The following is a 20,005-nucleotide window of genomic DNA, read 5'->3' as shown; positions in this document are numbered from 1 at the left end:
TGAAAAAAAAAACAATCAGAAATCCTGGAAAGAATAGGGGAGAAATTGCTGACGATAGCATTTCAACAGTATATTTCTGAAGCTAATATCAGGGAATTTGTGGAAGTACATATTTCTGGCCAAATCCCGAGAAAAAATAATCGGTTTTCAAAATAACTTTCACTTTATGTAAACTTCGTGCTATGATGATTTATTTACATGATATATCAAGTAAATTTGTGTTATATGTGTTACATGCAGGGTTGTTACAACTGTCGCGGATTTCGCGATTTTCGCAGATTTATGTGCCACGACGCGGATTTCGCGGATTCTTGAAATTTGGTCGCGATTTTCGCGGACTTGTCTGATTTAAGTCGCGCATTTCGCGAATGCCTATCTGTATGGCAGTTGTAATTTACTTTAAAACTAATTTTAATTTCTCTTAAACTTATTTCCATCGAAGCTTCTGTCAAACATTATCTATTGCATCTATTGATATATTGAAAGTCGCAACTTTATGAAAATTTCTCCAACAAGTCAAAAGTTTTTGAAATGGAATAACAGCAGATATCACAAATGTTTGCGAAGAATAGGTCCTGCAATTTCGTTGAACCGATCTTATATCTTCGTAAGAAAAACAATATGAATAGATTAATGATGTCTCTATAATTTCTCTAAATTCTGCTGGTATTTCCCAGAAATCGTTTTCTCAATAAACTCAATAAATTGGTCGAAATTCTATGCTGAGATATCGCAACTTTGATTTCAGTTTATTGTCCTGTAGCTATAGGCTTATATCAAATATACTATATTTATTAATATATTTGCTTATATCCAGGATAGAGATCTTTGATTTCGGTTCTCTGCTCCACTATGGGTGATCAGGACTAAACATTTCAATTAAAAAAAAAAAATAGATTATACCGAAGATTTCGTAAAAACAGGGACAATCAAAGATTTACTTATGAATGCTTCATTTCAGTTCATGTAAATTTGTAGAATATTCATAGTTTAATTTTGTAAATTGAATAACAGAGTTGTCACATTGATTTTCAAACTATTCGCATAAATTACTCATATCCGTGTCTTTCTATACAACTTTATATGAGGGTTGTTGGATTACGAAGTCATATTCTGCTGTTTCATCGAATTCAACCAAAACCCATTCAACAAAAGCCAACCGCAAAGCAAAGAACGATCGAGCAAAGCAACACCACGATCAGCGTTCACACTGGCTGTATGTATCTCGTACAAGCAGCGCAGCAGCCAGTCAATTCAATAGTTCTCTTCATATCGATCCAGCGCTAACAGCCAGATTGTATTGAATGTGCAAAGCAGTGCGTATTCGTTTCCGTACTTTGGTTCGCCTATAAGGTGCCAGCCAGAGTGGACGCGTCACGCGGCGCGGCGCGGTGCAATGCGGCATTTGACAGGTCGCGCGTCGACGCGCGGAAGAACTCCGTTCATTAGAATACAGGGAAAACAATCATAACATGCCAGAGTGCGCGCGGAACGATGCGAAGCGGAAAGCGATTAGCCGCGCGACGCACGACAAAACAGTGCATGCACTGTTTTTGATGCGGAAGTCATGCGGTTCGCGCGGATAATTTTGTATTTTTGTGTGGATTTCGTCCGTTTTTACAAAATCATGGCGCTAATTTTACGAAATTGTTTTTCAAATGTATTCAAATGTGAATGTAAAATATATTAACATGAATAATATCACATGTTATTATCCGGTGGCGTCTCGTAACCTCACTTTTCACCTATTTTGCGAATCAAAATAAGTAATTCCTTCAAATTTATGACTAAAGACTTAACGGAAATAATCGAAATCTCTGTCATTCTACATCCATTACAAGCAGAGCTTTCACATTACCCCTACCCATGTTTCATGCACAAAAACGGTTGGCACCCTCTCGATTATTTTACTATCTCAAAGTATTCTACTAGGGCTGTAAGCTTAAAAAATAGTTTCAAAATAAAAATATACTATTTTTGAGTTACCAACTTGTTTCATTGCATTGCTGTTTAAAAATAAACGAAGGGGTGCAATTTTTTACGTATACAACCCAGTGGTAGCTCTGACTGCAAGCTCACTTGTTCATAAAATTTCAAAATTTGTACCTGTAGGGCGGGTAGATTTGAGGTTAGGAAATCACCGTTATCCCAAATGTATACCTCTTCTGAATCATCTGGAATAAATAGCAGTTGAAGGTAAATTTAGATAAATGGTTCATTTTTAATTTTAGGTTGAGCACAATAAGCACATATCTCCTGGAAATCTTTCATCAGATAACTCTAGAAAACTGTTGAAATGTTATGGCTTTTAAACCGATAGAGAGGAGACAGCTCACTTTGATTGTGTGCTACTGGTTGTCAAGGCGAACCTGTCACAAACTGTCTCTGCAACCAGAGTTAGAAATTATATTGCTGTGTGCATTCAAAATGCAAATATCAAATGCGGTAAGATTTTCTAACAAGTAACCCGATGTCAGTGGGAGCTTTCGAATCCTAGGTTGGCGGTGATATTGGCTATGGTTGCTACGTTGCCTTTGGTAACATGTGTTACCGCGTTTGAAGCGCATTTGGGCACCGTTTGCATCTTGAATGCACACAGCAATACATTCATAGGCGCCAACTTAGGGGGGGCAAGCATGGTTTTGCCCCCCCCCCAATAATTGACGATTTTTCGATTTTCCCATACAAAAAATCAGAAAAATCAGGCTTTGCCCCCCCCCCCCCCCCCATAAATTTGGCCAAGTTTGCGCGTCTGTATACATTGATGGTGTGAAGTGTTCCAATATCTAAAAAATCTTATCAAAACTTCTCACCGTTTGTTGTAATTTGAAAGATAAAATAATTATGGTGAGTTTAATAAAATAATCTATATAAATAAAATAGTTATGGTCAGTATTTATGTGCAAAGGTGGCGGAAATTATGAAAACTTTTCAGTTTGCTTTACGAACAGACGCTTTGCACCGCGTTCACTGTGGCTATCAAGCCGCGTTGGAAGCCGCGTCAAAAACGCGCCGCACCGCGTCGCGTCGCGTGACGCGTCCACTCTGGCCGCAGCCTAAAAGGCAACCGACTAATGCATGTAGATAGTAGTTGTATAGCAATAGTCATCTCCCCAGCAGGCACGCTGCCTGTTTGGGGAAGAGCAATAAAAGTAAAATAGTTCAAACCGTTCTGTTTCTGTTATCGCCGTTGTCGTCGTCATCCACTGGAGCACTTTCAGTCCACTGATCTCCCGAGTGATCGAACATGATTTCTGAAGATGCTGTTTGGCGTTGTTGTTTGTTCGGTCATTTCAGCGGGGGCAGTATGTTCGGTAACGGTAATACACAAACATCAACTAAAAAACTATGCATTTTTTTTAGTGACTCGGCAAGCCTCGTTGGATAAATGTACGACTCGTGCTGAAAAAATCATCATTTTGCAACTTTTTGCATAAATAACTATTCCAAAACTTTTAGTTATTGAATGTTGAAAGAATCTAATCAACAAAATATTTCTAAAACTCACCTTTCTTTTTTTCACTTTGATAAGCGTACCTACTAGTTAATAAAATAAGACAACTTTGATGATCTGCTTCAACTTTAAAATTTTATTTTCTCCTGTGATTAAAATAGCTCGGCTCATAATCGCTTTTTGTAGGAAATAGTTCTTCTTGTCCAGCAACGTCGTTATTTATATCTGGTTAATCAAGGTAAAAAAACGTTGCCCTTATTCAAACTATGAAGCATTTCTTAAGAATAAGATCACTTGAAGCCTCACAAAATGAAATTAATCTGAAAATAAAACACACTGTAATTCATCAATAAGCTGGTCTTGAGTTCAATCGATATCAAGGTATCTCAGCAACAAACATGTTACTGAGATACTTCACAGAAAAATGGTTTATCACAAAATAATTTTAAAATCTGGTATCGGGTCCAGAGATAGTTGTTTCTGAAGCTTTGGAAATCTTAATATGTTTTCTGTAATAGCACAAATAAAGGTGGACGAAAAATGTGGCCCTAATAAAACATCGTTGAAAACTTCATAGGATCTACGAAACTATTCTTAAAAACATGTCATCATTCAGTATAAAATCTGGTTCAATATTAAAAATGATTTTTTATGTTCGTGTCGTGGATTTGCTTCTTGAATCGCGGATTTTATTTCCGAAGTCGCGATTTTCGCGGATAATATTTCGGAAATTTTGTTACAGCCCTGTACATGTCATATAATGGAATTTTACACGATATTCTCTGACATTTATATGATATGTTATGTAAACTGCCGGTGGACGCATAAATGTCCCATGTGCAAAAACAGACAATCGAGAAAATCGCGTCCAAAGTTCGAAAAAAGTAAATGGTCTCAAATATGAAGTATAAGTGCTGAATCGTGTTCTAACATCAACCAATTTTGAATTTGAGCACTAATTTTTGTTTTAGAGCGATTTTATAGTTCCATAGGATTTCCAATGGAACGTGACGCTTATGCGTCCACTTTTAAGAATGTTACATATCGGCCTTGCATTTTTTCAATAATTTTCGGAACAAACTACCAATTTTTATTTCCCCATATGATAGTACCCCATGATACATGGTCATGGGCTGCAAAATCTCAATATTGCCAAAAATGCACATGGGACAATTATGCTTCCACCGGCAGTAAACTTCTGTGATATCTCACGCTAAAATTATGTGCATTACATGTCACTGAAAATTACACTATTTTTTCAATCTGTGCAATACCTAGTTAAACATGATCCTGGTATAATTCATAATAGACTTCTCGATTCATCCTTTTTGTTTTTTTTTTTAATTTTTTTTTTTTAAGATGCTTCACCGCAATGCGGCATTTGCCTGATCCATGATATTTGCAGTCTTATTTTAGAATATTTCTCAGCAGAGTCAGTTTAGTAACTAACGGCAACATTGCACCTTTGGATTATTTTATGCCAAATTGGATGATTTTTTTAAAGTTTTGTAACAAAAAAAGTAGTAATCCTTCTGTTGAGTTTAAGGAAAAAGTTTTAGTGAGCATAACAGTCACGTTTTTAAAGATTTTTTAAACTCGGACATCCAGCAGCAATATCACCAAACATATTATTTTGGTATAGGTTTTAAGAATTTTAGCATTTGTTCCATCTTCTGCTTGCACGCGGTACAAAATCATACCGAATCGGTTAGGCAATGATCATTTCATTGATTTTAAGCTTACACACTTAAATTTGAATACCGTGTTCGGTAAATTTTTGACGAAAATAGAACAGCTGAATACAGCAATCATCGATTGTTTACCTTTTGCACCCGTTTTTGACAGTTGGTGTACTGAGCCTCAATAAAATCGATTACCGAAGCTATTGAAATAGTTTTGCTGTTCTATTTTCGTCAAAAAAGTACCGAACAAGCAATGGCAAGCAATCAGCTGCGTTTTTGCTAGAGTGCCGGTAGAGGCGCTTTTCTGATAAATGCGGTAAACATGATAACAGTGTAAACAAGCAGAAAAGTTTACGCTACGGAATCATAGATGGCGCTCGTGTTCCACGTGTTTTCCACATATACAGCGGCGCCGCCTGCACCTATCCACTCGGAAACATCATGCGCAGCACGGGTGGAAAATGCCAGTCAGAAAAAAAGAAGTAAACAGCTTGAAATTTGTATGGTGGCGTAATAAATTCTCTGTTACTGTAATGAATCCGGAAGAAACGCATAGGTATAATGATTTTGTTTCGAATTTGCAACTTTTTACCCCAGGGTACAAATCGCTGCGATGCGGAACAAGTGCAAGCCAGCGATTTGTCCATACAAGAAAAATGATTTTACTTTTAATGTGGTGGCGCCATCTCTGAGAAAAACAAGCTTTGATTTCTTACTATTCTGGATTGAGTGTGTATCACATGAAAAACAGACGAACCATAATCAAACGAGAAGGCGGCAAACAACGGCACATTTCTACGGCACTTCTAATTTCCGTTGGGGAGATGAACTCAACCGGCTATCCATAGTTCATTATCGTTCACTTTATGAAAGAACGGGATGATTAAGTAATACATAGGACATCTACCAAGTGGAACTGCCAAGGGGAAATAACTAAGTAAAGATGAGAAAATAAAGGAAAAAAAATCTGACACCGTGTGACTGTGGTGTGATCATAAAGTTTCCATTAAGCTAGCCAAAATACGACAGCATACCTAGTAGTGACATGACAACGATGAGCCACCCGTAGAGGGTGGGAAAAGCTCTTCATCAGCTGTTGCGTGCCGACAGAGCAATGTGACAAAGTGAAAAGTAGAAGGATTGGGGGGACTGCTGTGTGAAAGCTTGTCGCGTGTCGTGAGTTTTTGTAGTATGCACGCTAAAATTGAACGCATCTTTTTAATTTTTTTTTCATAGTTTTACAAGTGAGCATAGAGTAAGATTTTTTTTACTTAATCATTTATTTGAGGCTCATGCGCCAACAGGCATAACGGAGCCGAATTCAATTAAAACTTTTTACAATTTAATGTTTTTGACTTATAAACTATGTTAGTTTTGGGGAACCGTAAAACTCGCGGTTTGGTCGAGGTTAGGGGGAACAAAAATATTTGAGGAAAGGATAGGATGATGGGGGCTTTTCGTTGACACTTGGCAGCATGATGTGGCGTATTGCTGCTGGTCAAACGTAGAGTGGACGAACAACCTGTAACGATACAAACAAACGATTTTCGAAGGGATGCGAGGTGGACAAGTGGAGCAACCAGACTGGGATATCAAATAAAGACACGAGGTGGACAAGTGGAACAACAAGTCGGGGGTATCATACAAGACTTCAGCTTGTTTTAGAAAGTCGTACACAAGCTTCATGTACTCAAGATCAAGTCTACCCAACACATCTCTAATGTCTTCCTTTTCTGGTTGTCCTCGGGCCCTGAGGGATGCACATAAATCGGATCTGGCAACATGGTTGATATCTTGATAACCTGCACCACAGCTACAGCGATTGCTGTCTGTGAGCCCTATTCGATAGAAATGCGAGCCCAGAGAGTAGTGATTGGACATAAGTCGACACATTATCTTGATAAAATCTCGACCTACGTCCAACCCCTTGAACCATGACGTCTTCGATACCTGTGAAAGAATTGAATGCAACCACCTGCCCAATTCCCCTGCATCCCATTTTTTGCCAACTGACCAAGGCATGCTGACGAGCAATTGAAAAAAATTCATTGAAGGCGATATGACGATCATAAATATCGCCTTCTATAGCGCCCACCTTGGCGAGCGAGTCCGCTTTCTCATTGCCCGGGATCGAGCAATGCGAAGGGACCCAAACCAAGGTGATATTATATGCTTGATTCGATAAAGCACTCAGACTTGATCGAATTTCGCTTAGGAAACACGTGGAGTGCTTCACCGGCCTCATTGAACGAATAGCCTCAATTGAACTGAGACTATCCGTAAAAATGAAATATTGATCAGAGGGAAGAGAGGCAATTCGCTCTAATGTGTAGTGTATAGCCGCCAATTCTGCGACATATACTGAGCAAGGACTTTGATGTTTATGGGCGGCGCTATGAAGCTCGTTAAATACACCAAATCCAGTGAAATCATTTGTTTTTGAGCCGTCAGTGAAAAATCTCCTGTCGCAACTGACATGACCAAACTTGCTTGCAAAAATTTTTGGGATGTGCTCCGATCGGAGCGGATCTGGGATTCCACGGATTTCTTGCTTCATGGTCAGATCAAAACCTATAGTGGAATTGGAGAAGTCTGGGAAGCAATCGCGGTTGAGAACATTCAAGGAAGGGTTAACCTCCAGAATCATGTACGAGTAGTACACTGTCATAAATTTTGTTTGATGAAGTCGTTCGATTAGCTTTTAAAAATTTTCAATTACCAATGGATTCAGCATGTGTGTTTTCGCGGCGGACTGAAAGCAAAAGCTACCGTATTCGAGAACCGACAGTATCGTTGTCCGATAAAACTTTATCAGATCTTCCGGGTGGGCTCCCCACCATGTTCCGGTGAGTGTACGCATGAAGTTGATTCGTTGTTGGCACTTCTGATACAGATATTTAATGTGCTTTCCCCAGGTACCTTTAGAGTCGAACCAGACCCCTAGATACATATGCGAAAGAGCTTGAGTGAGTTCCTTACCCAAAAATTGAAATACATAGGACATCTACCAAGTGGAACTGCCAAGGGGAAATAACTAAGTAAAGATGAGAAAATAAAGGAAAAAAAATCTGACACCGTGTGACTGTGGTGTGATCATAAAGTTTCCATTAAGCTAGCCAAAATACGACAGCATACCTAGTAGTGACATGACAACGATGAGCCACCCGTAGAGGGTGGGAAAAGCTCTTCATCAGCTGTTGCGTGCCGACAGAGCAATGTGACAAAGTGAAAAGTAGAAGGATTGGGGGGACTGCTGTGTGAAAGCTTGTCGCGTGTCGTGAGTTTTTGTAGTATGCACGCTAAAATTGAACGCATCTTTTCAATTTTTTTTCATAGTTTTACAAGTGAGCATAGAGTAAGATTGAACAACATTTGGAGTGGGGCAAGATTATTTTCTTGAGTTTTTGAACTCAATTCAGAGAGGCATAGTGGCAGGAAATCGAGCTAACTTTGGACTCCGCAGAACTCTACGATCGAACGAAGTTCGCCGTCAACCGAAGTCAACTATCTTCAAAACGATTATTAGACCGGTAGTTCTCTATGGGCACGAAACATGGACTCTACGTGCAGAGGACTAACGCAGCCTTGGAGTTGCATACCATCTACGGCGGAATGCAGATGGAAGACGGGACTTGGAGAAGGGGCATGAACCACGAACTGAATCAGCTGCTGAGCGAACCAACCATCGTCCACACCGCGAAAATCGGGAGACTATACTGGGCGGGTTACGTCATCAGGATGTCGGTTAGCAACTGGATTAAAATGGTTTTCGAGAGCCATCTCATCGGTACAAGAAGACGTGGTGCGCAGCGAGCTAGGTGGGTCGATCAAGTGGAACTGGAGACACGCAGTCATGGACCGAGCAGAATGGAGACGACTTCTACGTACAGCAGGGATGGGAACACTCACTTTCAAAGAATTACACTCACTTGCTATTTTCTCAGCTCAAAAGCGTACAATCAAGAAACGATGTATGGACGACTTTTACCTTGTGGTTTTGTCTTAAACTTTGTCGAATAGAGTAGGGGTCGCTCACGAATCCCAAAGTCGTGACAGAGCTGTGAAAGCGACTCTCCACGAGGTGAGTGTAATTTACATTCACCTCGTGGAGAATTTCTTTCGCAGCTCACTCACGAATTTGGTATGCGTGTGCGACCCCTACTCTATTCGGCAAACTTTAAGACAAAATCATAAGGCAAAAGTTGTTCATACACCGTTTTTTGATTGCACGCTTCTGAGCTGAGAAGACTGCAAGTGAGTGTAACTCTTTGCAAGTGAGTGTTCCCATCCTTGATGTACAGCAGAGAATACTCAGACCTAATTAGCCTAATCGGTGAAATTCATGCAATGGCAGGCAAAGAAAGCCCTTCAATTAATAACTGTGGAAGTGCTCAAAGAACACTAAGTTGAAGAGAGGTCGACTAAGTTCCATTGGGAACGTAGAGCCATGAAGAAGAAGAAGGTGCTTGGCTGGCGTTCCAAGCCACTTCATCGATCGCAGAAACCTTCCAAATCATATGCATCTACAGTTAACTACACCTGCCCTTAGCTGTTACACCCGTTACGACATTACGACAATGGTCAGCACACTTAGGGTACCGTTATAGTTACGCGTGAGTGAGAGTGCGCGTGTGCGAAGCCGCAAAAAAGAATATCAACAACAGCAAATCCACGAAAATCCTTTGTACGCGCACTCCCATTCTCACTTTGAAGCGGCACTATGTCGGCGCCGTTAGGAGTAAAAATACCGTGTAAAATTCGAGAAACCATGCGTAAAAAGTTTGTGTAAAACATTTGTGTACTATAAAAAAGGGATGAACGGCTTATGTTAGTTGGAAAACCACTGGTTATGGAAAATTTAATGATTGCAGATTGAAAACAATACTGTCCTGGATCCAGGTGGCGTGACCCGACCACGGACCTTGAATGGTTATCTAATTCGCTACACCAGGATGTTGATTAAATTTAGAGGAGACATATGAACCTCACCTGTTGGACGCCTTTTAATTTTTGAAATCAGATCTAGTTTTCACCGTTTTCACACAATCTTGACCGCTGGTTTGAGCACTTCTAAAAACTTTTCATCTCGGACTGGAACTCTGTTCACAATAATTAGGTGTTTTACAAAATTTTATCACAATATAATGTTACACGCACGATGAATTTTAAAAAACCTTATTTTCGGACTACATTTTGCCTTGCAATGAAATTTTTTCGATTTTATGTATTTCGATTCAAGCTTGCTGCGATGGTTGTTTGTTGGTTGCCATGGTAACAACCAGTTCAAGCTGAAGCGAAGCGGCGCGGCCAAGTTGAAGTCAGACGCCAGGCAGCAGTGCCCGAGCAAAAAGTTTGCATTTATAAATAACTGAATGCAGTGTTGTTTCATTCAAAGTCGAAGAAAGTCAAAACCATTTCGACAACAATGATTTTTCATAAGAACCTAACTGACTTGATCGATTTCCCTTCGTCGACTCTCTCTTTCGCTGATAACTTGATCAAAACAAACAGAATTATTTTTTCATTATTCTTTTTGTTTCTATAGCAACATGTAGTCGTCTTCTTCGCATTTCAACCAAAATTTTTTTTGGAAAACTCAATACACATTCTGTGATAACATAAAGAGAGGATCGATGAAGAGAACTCGAAAATGTCAGTTAGGTCCAAATGAAAAATCAGTGTCGATTTATTTAGAAAAAGATGAACTATTAGGATGTGGATTGTCAAATAAAAGTTGTTCATGAAATTATTCCTTGCCCATCCTAGGTCATCAGAATATTTCTTCCCGATAAAACAGTTATGTGCCTATTGTACACAAAAACCGTACAGAAACACCTTATATTTCTAATAAAATTATGTTTCCAAATCTTGCTCATATAATCCTATTGTGAATCCCCCGGGATCCACTATTGAGTACCGTGTATGTACCAAACTTTGCGCAGTTAAGAAAAATCAAATTTCTAGTCGTTATAAAAAATACAAACAAACAAAATATATCATGAACAACATGCTCATACGATAGACTAATGATCCTTCTTTGAGTCTGAAATATTAAAAAAATCATAATATTAACCAAAAAATACTTAAAATAGAAAAACTATTTCATTGCCTTGTTCCTAACTTTGCGCACAAAATCTTCGATTGTTCCTAACTTTGCGCATAGTGTGCCTAACTTTGCGCATGCTATGAATTGTTCAAAAAAGTAATCAAAAATGCTATTATCTAATATTTGCCCATGAAACTAAAGTAATTCAGATCAGGTAGTGTGCCCTTAATTGATCTTTGTTGAAAAACTTTGTCCTACGAGGGAGGGGGGAACGGAGGCCTCTGGAGTTCTTAATTCCGTCTGCGGTTCGTACTAGGCACCTACCGTGTGAACAATCCAAACTTCATGAGGGGTTGTTTCCTGTGGCTAATGATCAAAGGTAAAAGCTTCCTGATAAATGTAGTGACCGTTACGGATAGGAACAATAAGGGGTTATTTAAATATGACGTCCATCTTTGGGGGAGGGGGCTGGACTTGTCTGAAAAATTGTGATATGCCATGTATTAGGTATACTATGAAGCGTGACGGGATGGCCCAAAGGAAGAGGGGGTTCTAAAAATCTAAAAAAAATGATGGACGTCATATTTGAATCGTCCCTAACATTGACCGCCGGAAAATTCAAATGAAGGACTGTTCACAAATCACGTCTCATTGTAGACAGATGGAGAGTGCCGTAGTGCTACGGTTCATACAATTTTCTACTAATTTCTATACAAAATCTGCTACATGGTGGAGAGGCAGGCCTGAAATTATCAGTACTGGTGTTACATAATATTTGAATGGTTCATATGTCATGTATTAACGTTCAACATGCATTTACTGAAAGTGCGCAAAAATTAGGAACACAGAGCAAATAATGGTTCCAAACATTGCGCACCACTATTTACTAATGAAATTGAAAAATTTATTACGAACTGTGATTGATATTACTAGAATATCACCTTTTTTGTCAATTAACTGCAAAATTAATCATCGTTGCACAGTTTTATCGAGGAAAATGTTGATTTTTAGTAGAGTTACTTCTTGGCAACCGTGTTAAGGCGAGGCAAATTTTGACATTTTTGTGTATTTTTTGTTTATTATTCAACATAAACAATGATTTTATGGCAATTAAATATTTGTCAAATAATGTTTATGTTTACACAATGCTAGTGCAATGATTGAACTGGTAAATATGTTGACATTTAGTTATTTGTTTCGTTATTTTACAAGAATGCGCAAAGTTTGGACCTGCGCAAAGTTTGGACCTGCGCAAAGTTAGGTGCGCACACGGTAACTGATTCTTATTCTCTTACCATGTTAAATCGGTGGCAATAGTAGACCCTTCTAGATTTAAGGGTCCCCCGGACCTGTTTACATTTACAAATTCGTTTATAGAAGTCAAATAACCGCTTTCCAGCGTAATTCCTTCGAAATCCTACTTGAGCTACTGTCGAGGAACATGAGTCATCGCCTCCCGGTGGATGTTTACGGTAGAAACAAATTTAAGTATTAAATTTGACAAAAATGGAAGGTAGTCCACTATCGGTTAAAATATCCAAACAAATGACTCAAAATTTAAATCAAAATAACAAAATTACAACAAAAAACCCGATTTAATCCACCTATGGTGAACAGAACCCTTCTTACACTTATTAAAATTAGTGTTGTATTATTTGTATTTAACATATTTATTTTGTGTAATTGACCAAAAGTTCTGGAAAATACTGTGGATTTGGCATCTAGTGGATTGGTTTCCAAAATAGCATCATAGACCATGGACTAAACTACCAGAGCCAGAATCATTAGTCTATCCTAGAATCTTGTATGGAATGTTTAAAAAATAGCTTACACATTCTGGAATATTGTATCTTTTGTTAACTGTCAAAAGATCTTGAATCGATTAACAAATGGGTAAGAAAATCAGCGAGATACACTTTGTCTAATATCTCTTAATCAGTCGATTAATTTAGCTCCGAAGTACTTGGTATTTATGGTTATGGTGTAGAAAGGACAAAAACGATATATCTACTAAGTTAATCAGGTTTGGCATTAGCTATTAATTTTGGCATTCCGGTTCTTGCATTTTTCCCACAATACATTAATTCAAAGCTTTCAATTAACGTATTGTTAGTTTTCATAGAATTCCTGTGTATTTGTAATTTGTTACTTGTAATTTTGTTGAAAACAATAACCTGCTAGTATACACTTTATTGAAGTCAGCATTATTTATTGAAAAATAATTTCCCATAGACTGGTCAAAAACTCATGCAAGATAACAAGTGAATATAATAATAAAAAAGAACTTATTGAAATACTCTTCGTAAGATATCTCAGTAATCAAATGTCGAATCAAAATAAAATTTCAGGGCCTTTTACAAGGATATTGTAGCTTTCATTTGGTGCTTAGAGAACCCAAATCGGTTGACAGACGGCTGAGATATTTATTATGGTACCCTTGGTCAAAAATCTCTCAAATAGTTAACCTGTATTACTCCCAAGTACTCTTTGAAAGATATCTCGGTAACCAAATGTCCAATCCCAATGAAATTGTATAGACTTCTACTAGAATGATATAGCTTTCTTTTGGTGCCAGGAGAACCGAAATCGGTTGATAGACGGCTAAGATATTTATTATGATACACTTGGTCAAAAATCTCAAAAGGTTTAGTTGTATAAATCCTAAGGGGCTGTCCATTAATTACGTAAGGGAATTTTAGCGATTTTCTAATACCCCCTCCCCCCCTTGTAAGACATTTTGTATGATATCCCAAAACTTTTTGTATGGCGCGTAAGATGTCTCAAACCCCCCCTCCCCCCATAACCCCTTACGTAATAAATGGACAGCCCCTAAGTACTCTTCGAAAGATATCTCTGTAACCAAATGTCCAATCGAAATAAAATTTCTGGGCGATCTACTAGGATGCTGTAGCTTTTATTTGGTGCCACGAGAACCCAAATCGATTGACAAACGGCCGAAATATTTATTATGATACATTTGTCCAAAAATCTTAAAAAGTTTAGATGTATGACTCATAAATACTCTTCGAGAGATATCTCGGTAAAAAAACGTCCAATCGAAAAAAAATTCAATAGTGTTCTACTAGGATGTAGTAGCTTTCATTTGCTTCCAAGAGAACTCAAATCGGTTGACAGACGGCTGAGAAACGTGCGTGACTTTTTTTTGTAACGCACATACACACACACACACACACACACACACACACACACACACACACACACACACACACACACATACACACATACACACATACACACACATACATACAGGAGGCCAGTCATCATTGCCGGCGATTTTAATGCCTGGGCAGTTGAGTGGGGTAGCCGCCTCACAAACCCCAGAGGATGGAGCCTGCTGGAAACAGTATCCAGACTGAACTTAGTTCTAGCCAACGAAGGATCCACAAGCACCTATCGAAGAGAAGGCAGAGAGTCTATCATCGACGTGACGTTCTGTAGTCCGACTGTAGTGAGAGGTATGAATTGGAGAGTCAGCGAAGATTATACGCATAGTGATCACCAAGCGATCCGATACCGTCTTGGAGAACGGGTACAGACGGCGGCACGTGGGGATGATTCCAAAGGGCGGAAGTGGAGAACAGAAGCATTCGATGAAGAAGTGTTCGCAGAAGTGCTTCGGTATGAACGCAATATGCTGAACCTGAGTCCGGATGAACTGGTTTCGGTTCTCGTTCGAGCTTGCGATGCAACTATGCCGAGGAAGATACAGCCGCGGGACGTCCGCCGACCAGTCTACTGGTGGAATTGGAGGATCGCCGAACTCCGTCGGAACTGTCTTCGAGCTAGGAGAAGAATGCAACGGGCTCACACTGATGAGGAAAGGGAAGAGCGCAGACCTTTGTTCAGGGCGGCAAGAGCGGCCCTCAAAAAAGGCATCAAGCTCAGCAAAGCAGCTTGCATGCAGGAACTCTGCCGTAACGCGGACGCAAATCCATGGGGAGATGCCTACAGAGTAGCTATGTCAAGGATAAAAGGCCCAGCGACCCCACCCGAGAGGTGTCCAGAAAAGCTGAAAGCCGTAGTAGACGGACTGTTCCCTCAGCACGAGCCAACGGTCTGGCCTCCCACGCCGTATGAGGAAGTCGCCGCTGATATGGAGGAATCCCGTATTTCCAACCAGGAGCTCATCACGGTAGCGAAGAGCTTAAAACCCAAGAAAGCGCCAGGACTAGATGGCATCTCCAACTTGGTTCTGAAAACAGCAATCCAACAAAACCCGGATATGTTTCGAACCACATTGCAGAAGTGTATCGACGACGGAAACTTCCCCGATCGTTGGAAGCGGCAGAAATTGGTTCTGCTGCCGAAGCCGGGCAAGCCACCCGAAGATCCATCGGCGTATAGGCCTATATGTCTGCTGGACACGACTGGAAAACTTCTGGAGAAGGTGATCTCCAACAGACTCGGAAATTACACTGAAGGCGAGAACGGACTATCGAGGATGCAGTTCGGGTTCCGAAGAAGAAGGTGTACAGTTGACGCTATCCGGCTAGTTGTTCAAGCAGCCGATGCTGCCATGAAGCAAAAGAGAAGAGGAAATCGCTATTGTGCGGTCGTCACTCTAGACGTGAAAAATGCATTCAACAGCGCTAGTTGGGAAGCAATAGCTAGATCCCTACACCGGATGAGGGTTCCCGAGTATCTCTGCAGAATACTGAAGAGCTACTTTCAGAACCGGACGTTGGTCTACGAAACGCGTGAGGGACAGAAGAGTGTAGGCATAACAGCGGGTGTTCCTCAAGGCTCTATCCTGGGCCCGATGCTGTGGAACGCGATGTACGACGAATTGCTGCAGTTAAGCTTACCAAGAGGAGTGCAGATTGTTGGGTTCGCGGATGACGTCGTGCTCATAGTAATCGGTGAGTCGCTGAACGAAGTGGAAGTACGGGCCTCGGCGGCGATAGAAATGGTCGAAAACTGGATGTGCGAGAGGAAGCTGGCATTAGCTCACCACAAAACTGAAGTGCTGATGATCAGCAACCGAAAGGCGGTACAGCATGTTAAAGTTTCAGTCGGAGAACTCACCATCGACTCGAGACGAGAAGTGAAGCATCTTGGGGTGTTGATCGACGACCGGCTAAACTTCAACAGTCATGTCGACTACGCCTGCGAGAAAGCGGCCAAAGCAATCGCAGCGTTGACCAGGATCATGTCAAACAGATCGGCAGTCAGTAGCGGTACGAGGAGACTCCTTGCCAGCGTGTCGACGTCGGTACTTCGGTACGGCGCTCCTGTCTGGGCAGCTGGACAGCTATCGAAGAGGAACTTGGCGCGGCTGAATAGCACATACAGGCTGATGGCTATGAGAGTAGCCAGTGCATACCGAACCATATCCACGGAAGCGGTCTGCATTATAGTGGGAATGATCCCCATAAAAATCGTATTGGAAGAAGACTGCGAGTGTTACAATCGCCGAGGAACGACAGGATCCCGCAAGAATGCGAGAGCTGACTCGATGAGAAAGTGGCAGCTGGACTGGGATAGCGCCGCAAACGGAAGATGGACCCATCGGCTCATTCCAAACGTTTCGGTATGGGTGGACAGAAAACACGGAGAAGTTAACTTCCATCTGACACAGTTCCTGTCAGGCCATGGTTGCTTTAGGAAGTATCTGCACCGATTCGGCCACGCAGAGTCCCCACTTTGCCCGGCCTGTCCGAACGAGGAGGAGACACCGGAGCACGTGGTATTCTACTGCCCACGGTTCATGGCGGAACGTAGCGAGATGCAAGCGAGCAGTGTTAGGACTCTGAACGCGAACAACATCATTACGGAGATGTGCCAGAACGAAGTTACGTGGAGCGCGGTGAATAGGTCAGTTGTGCAGATCATGTCGTCGTTGCAGCGAAAATGGCGAGAGGATCAGAGGATGGCTGATCGCGAACGGAGTAGGCATGATCCATCGTCGGGGACATGACCGAGTAGTTCGTGGCGTAGTACCGGTTTTAAGTCGTCGGGGCGCTGGTGAACCGGAAGCCAACCACCAACCGGAATCGCCAGACCGACCTCGGCACTTCACTGGTCGGGATTTTCGGTGTCGGGAGAACTTCCACTGCCGGGGTTGTCTCCGTCGGAGTAGGCTAGGTCCACCGCCGGGGACTAGATCGAGTAGGTCCGCGTAAAAAGCACCGGAGCTTGGTCGTCGGGGCGCCTGTGAACCGGAAGCCGACCTCAACCGGAATCGCAGAACCGACCTCGGCACCTACCCGGGAAGTTCGGTTTCGGAAGATCTTCCACTGTCGGGGAACTCTTCGTCGGAGTAGGATAGATTCACCGCCGAGGACTATCCGAGTAGTACGTGAGAGTGCTAAAGGCTACATGGTCGCTTCCAGAAGACCTGTTTTATCAGCGGAGTAGAGAACTGCATGAGGAGTGTTAGTAACCGTAATCAATCGCTAAATGGCGAACAAATTAGTACTAACACATTACTAACTGGAGCTAAATGGCTCGGCATGTGGCATGGTAAATGTGGCTAACACAGTAGAAGGTCGCTAAATGGCGACTGTTTAATCAAAATAGAATAACAAATTACACGTGAGCCAAACGGCTCAGTACGAAGACTAGAATAACGAATTGGTGATGGTGCACAAGGCACATAACGCCTCCCCTCCGAAGAAATACTGCATGGTGGTACCGGAGGGGAATTTAAGGTGGAGGTGAACTAGGAGAGTGTTTTTAGTGGGTAGGCGCACATTCGAATCCCACACAGCGTCTTTAGAAGATTTTTGGACTCCTAGAATAAAAAAAAAAAAAAAAAAAAAAAAAAAAAAAAAAAAAAAAAAAAAAAAAAAAAAAAAACACATACATACAGACATTTGCTCAGTTCGTCGAGCTGAGTTCATTGGTATATGAGACTCGGCCCTGCGGGCCTCGGATAGAAAGTCGGTTTTTCGAGCGATATTTATACCCTTCTTATGGGTGTAAGAAGGGTAAAAACATGGCGCAGTGGCTTTTATTTAACGAGTGCAATGTTTCCTATCCATGTATGGATAACAAAAGTTATAAAATGGCCAAGAGGCTATGGATTCGAAGTATGCTAATCCACAATTTGAGAAATTGATAAGGTAGCAATCATATGTTACAATGTTTCCTAATGAAAATGATAGAAATCAAACTCAAACATACCCATATCTCCTGATCCAGCTCGAACCATTCCAGGTTCAGTTCCAGGTTGACGGCGTAGTTCCGGAAGAAATCGTTGTGATTGCTCTGCCGGTACGGCGACAACGGAGGTAGCGACATCTTCACAATTTCTTTACTGCTTCTACCTTAATTCGCTTTGGCTTAACTGGACTATTATCTAACTTTTTAAAACTTAATAACAAAAATTGTGATCAACACTTAAAATTATGTAGCTTTTCGCACTCTTTCACAATATCAAAACTAACACTAGATTTTTCTTTGGTTAAACTGTTATCACGCACCGCACAACTGAACGCCGGAATTTCTCAGCAGCACCACCGGAGGACAACAGGAACAACTGCACCACGCACCAGCCGAGAGGCAAATAGGCCGGGTGCTTCCAGTGGGCCAAGCTCGACCCCACGCTCGTGTGCCGAATCGGTTGACCAACGGTCATTCAATCCAACGGTTATCACTAGAAACTGGGCCGCGACGGGGGCGGAGGCATGCAAAAATCCGTCCGAACGCGACGCCGAATAACGGTGCTTTTCCATTTAAAAATTGCCTTCAGCTTCCATTCATTCCACGGACACGAAACGGAACCGAATGTCCATTTGGCGGATGAATCAGGCTACGACCGCGACCGCGACCGCCGCGAGGGGACATGCAAACACACCGGTTAGGGGAAAAACACTCGCGCGAGGGTGGAGAAACGCGGACGCGACGACGACGATTGACCACTCCAACTACTGTTCATTGATGGAAACAAAACTTTCATTGCGATGACGACGACGACGACGCGCGGGGATAACAGGCGGCTTCATGCTCGACTCGACGAGGGGTGAGAAAGCTCACACTGCGATGTCACAGCTGTTGCGTCGTCGGCGAAAGCGAAATGAGACAACAAGCCGGGTACAGCCTGCTAGAATGGGAGGGAACGAGAGGTCATAAATTTATGTTGTGGATGCTGCTGTGGTGGTGTTGCGCGGAGGGGAAATATGTTGCACGACGAGCTTATTCTCGTTCGATGATGGTGAGTTTACGCTACTCACCGCGAGGTGTGTCCAACTTGTGCAACACGCTAAAAGAATTCTGCTTATAAATGTGACGTAAAGGGTGTCCCGACCAAAATTGCACCGCGAAAAATAGTAGGGTCTTGTACCATTTGGGCAGGTGTACCTATTTTGGGCACTTGTCGTTATAACTAAGTCAATTTCAAACCGATTGATTTAAGTTTTTGTATAGAGTTAGATACTGTACGTGCCTAACTCTATACAAACATTCAAATGAATCCGTTTGAAATTTATATACTTATAGAGGCAAGTGCCCAAAATAGGTACATCTGCCCAAATGGTACAAAACCCTATATAACTTTTGATTGCATGCATCAAAATGGCTGTTTTTTTTTAAACAGCTATAGCATAGGGTATTGGTTCCCTTCTTAAGCATGTGGCTCCCATTTTCATCCTACAAAAAACAAAGGATTGAAGCGCTGTTTGTTTTGTTTCTTATTTTTGTATTTTTTGTTGAGCACCCATGAAAACAATATGAACGGAATCAATCGGTGCCGTAAACACTTGTTTTCGAATAGGATGAATATGGGAGCGTGAGATTACAAAATATATTATATTGCGACATTTGCACCCATTTAGACTCGGCAGAAATTCATTATCATCACAG

At 41.4% G+C, this 20,005-nt stretch overlaps 1 protein-coding gene across 3 annotated transcripts in view; it reads right to left on the bottom strand.

Annotated features, from left to right (window-relative positions):
- The window catches only part of LOC109419707 (RNA binding protein fox-1 homolog 1), an 823,173-nt gene that overhangs the window by 723,626 nt on the left and 79,542 nt on the right, over positions 1-20,005 (bottom strand). The window contains exon 1 of one of the 3 annotated variants that reach the window (XM_062853914.1): positions 18,329-18,604. The exons of 1 other annotated variant lie outside the window; for it this stretch is intronic. In XM_062853914.1, coding sequence (XP_062709898.1) covers positions 18,329-18,445 — 117 coding nt within the window. In that variant the 5' untranslated portion in view covers positions 18,446-18,604. Of the gene's footprint in view, positions 1-10,125; positions 10,281-18,328; positions 18,605-20,005 lie in introns of those variants that run through there. One more of the 3 variants, XM_062853920.1, reaches the window with a different exon arrangement.

This window comes from Aedes albopictus, chromosome 2 (assembly GCF_035046485.1).
Source record: "Aedes albopictus strain Foshan chromosome 2, AalbF5, whole genome shotgun sequence".
Classification (NCBI taxonomy): domain Eukaryota; kingdom Metazoa; phylum Arthropoda; class Insecta; order Diptera; family Culicidae; genus Aedes; species Aedes albopictus.
This window is presented reverse-complemented; position numbering and strand designations above follow the sequence as displayed.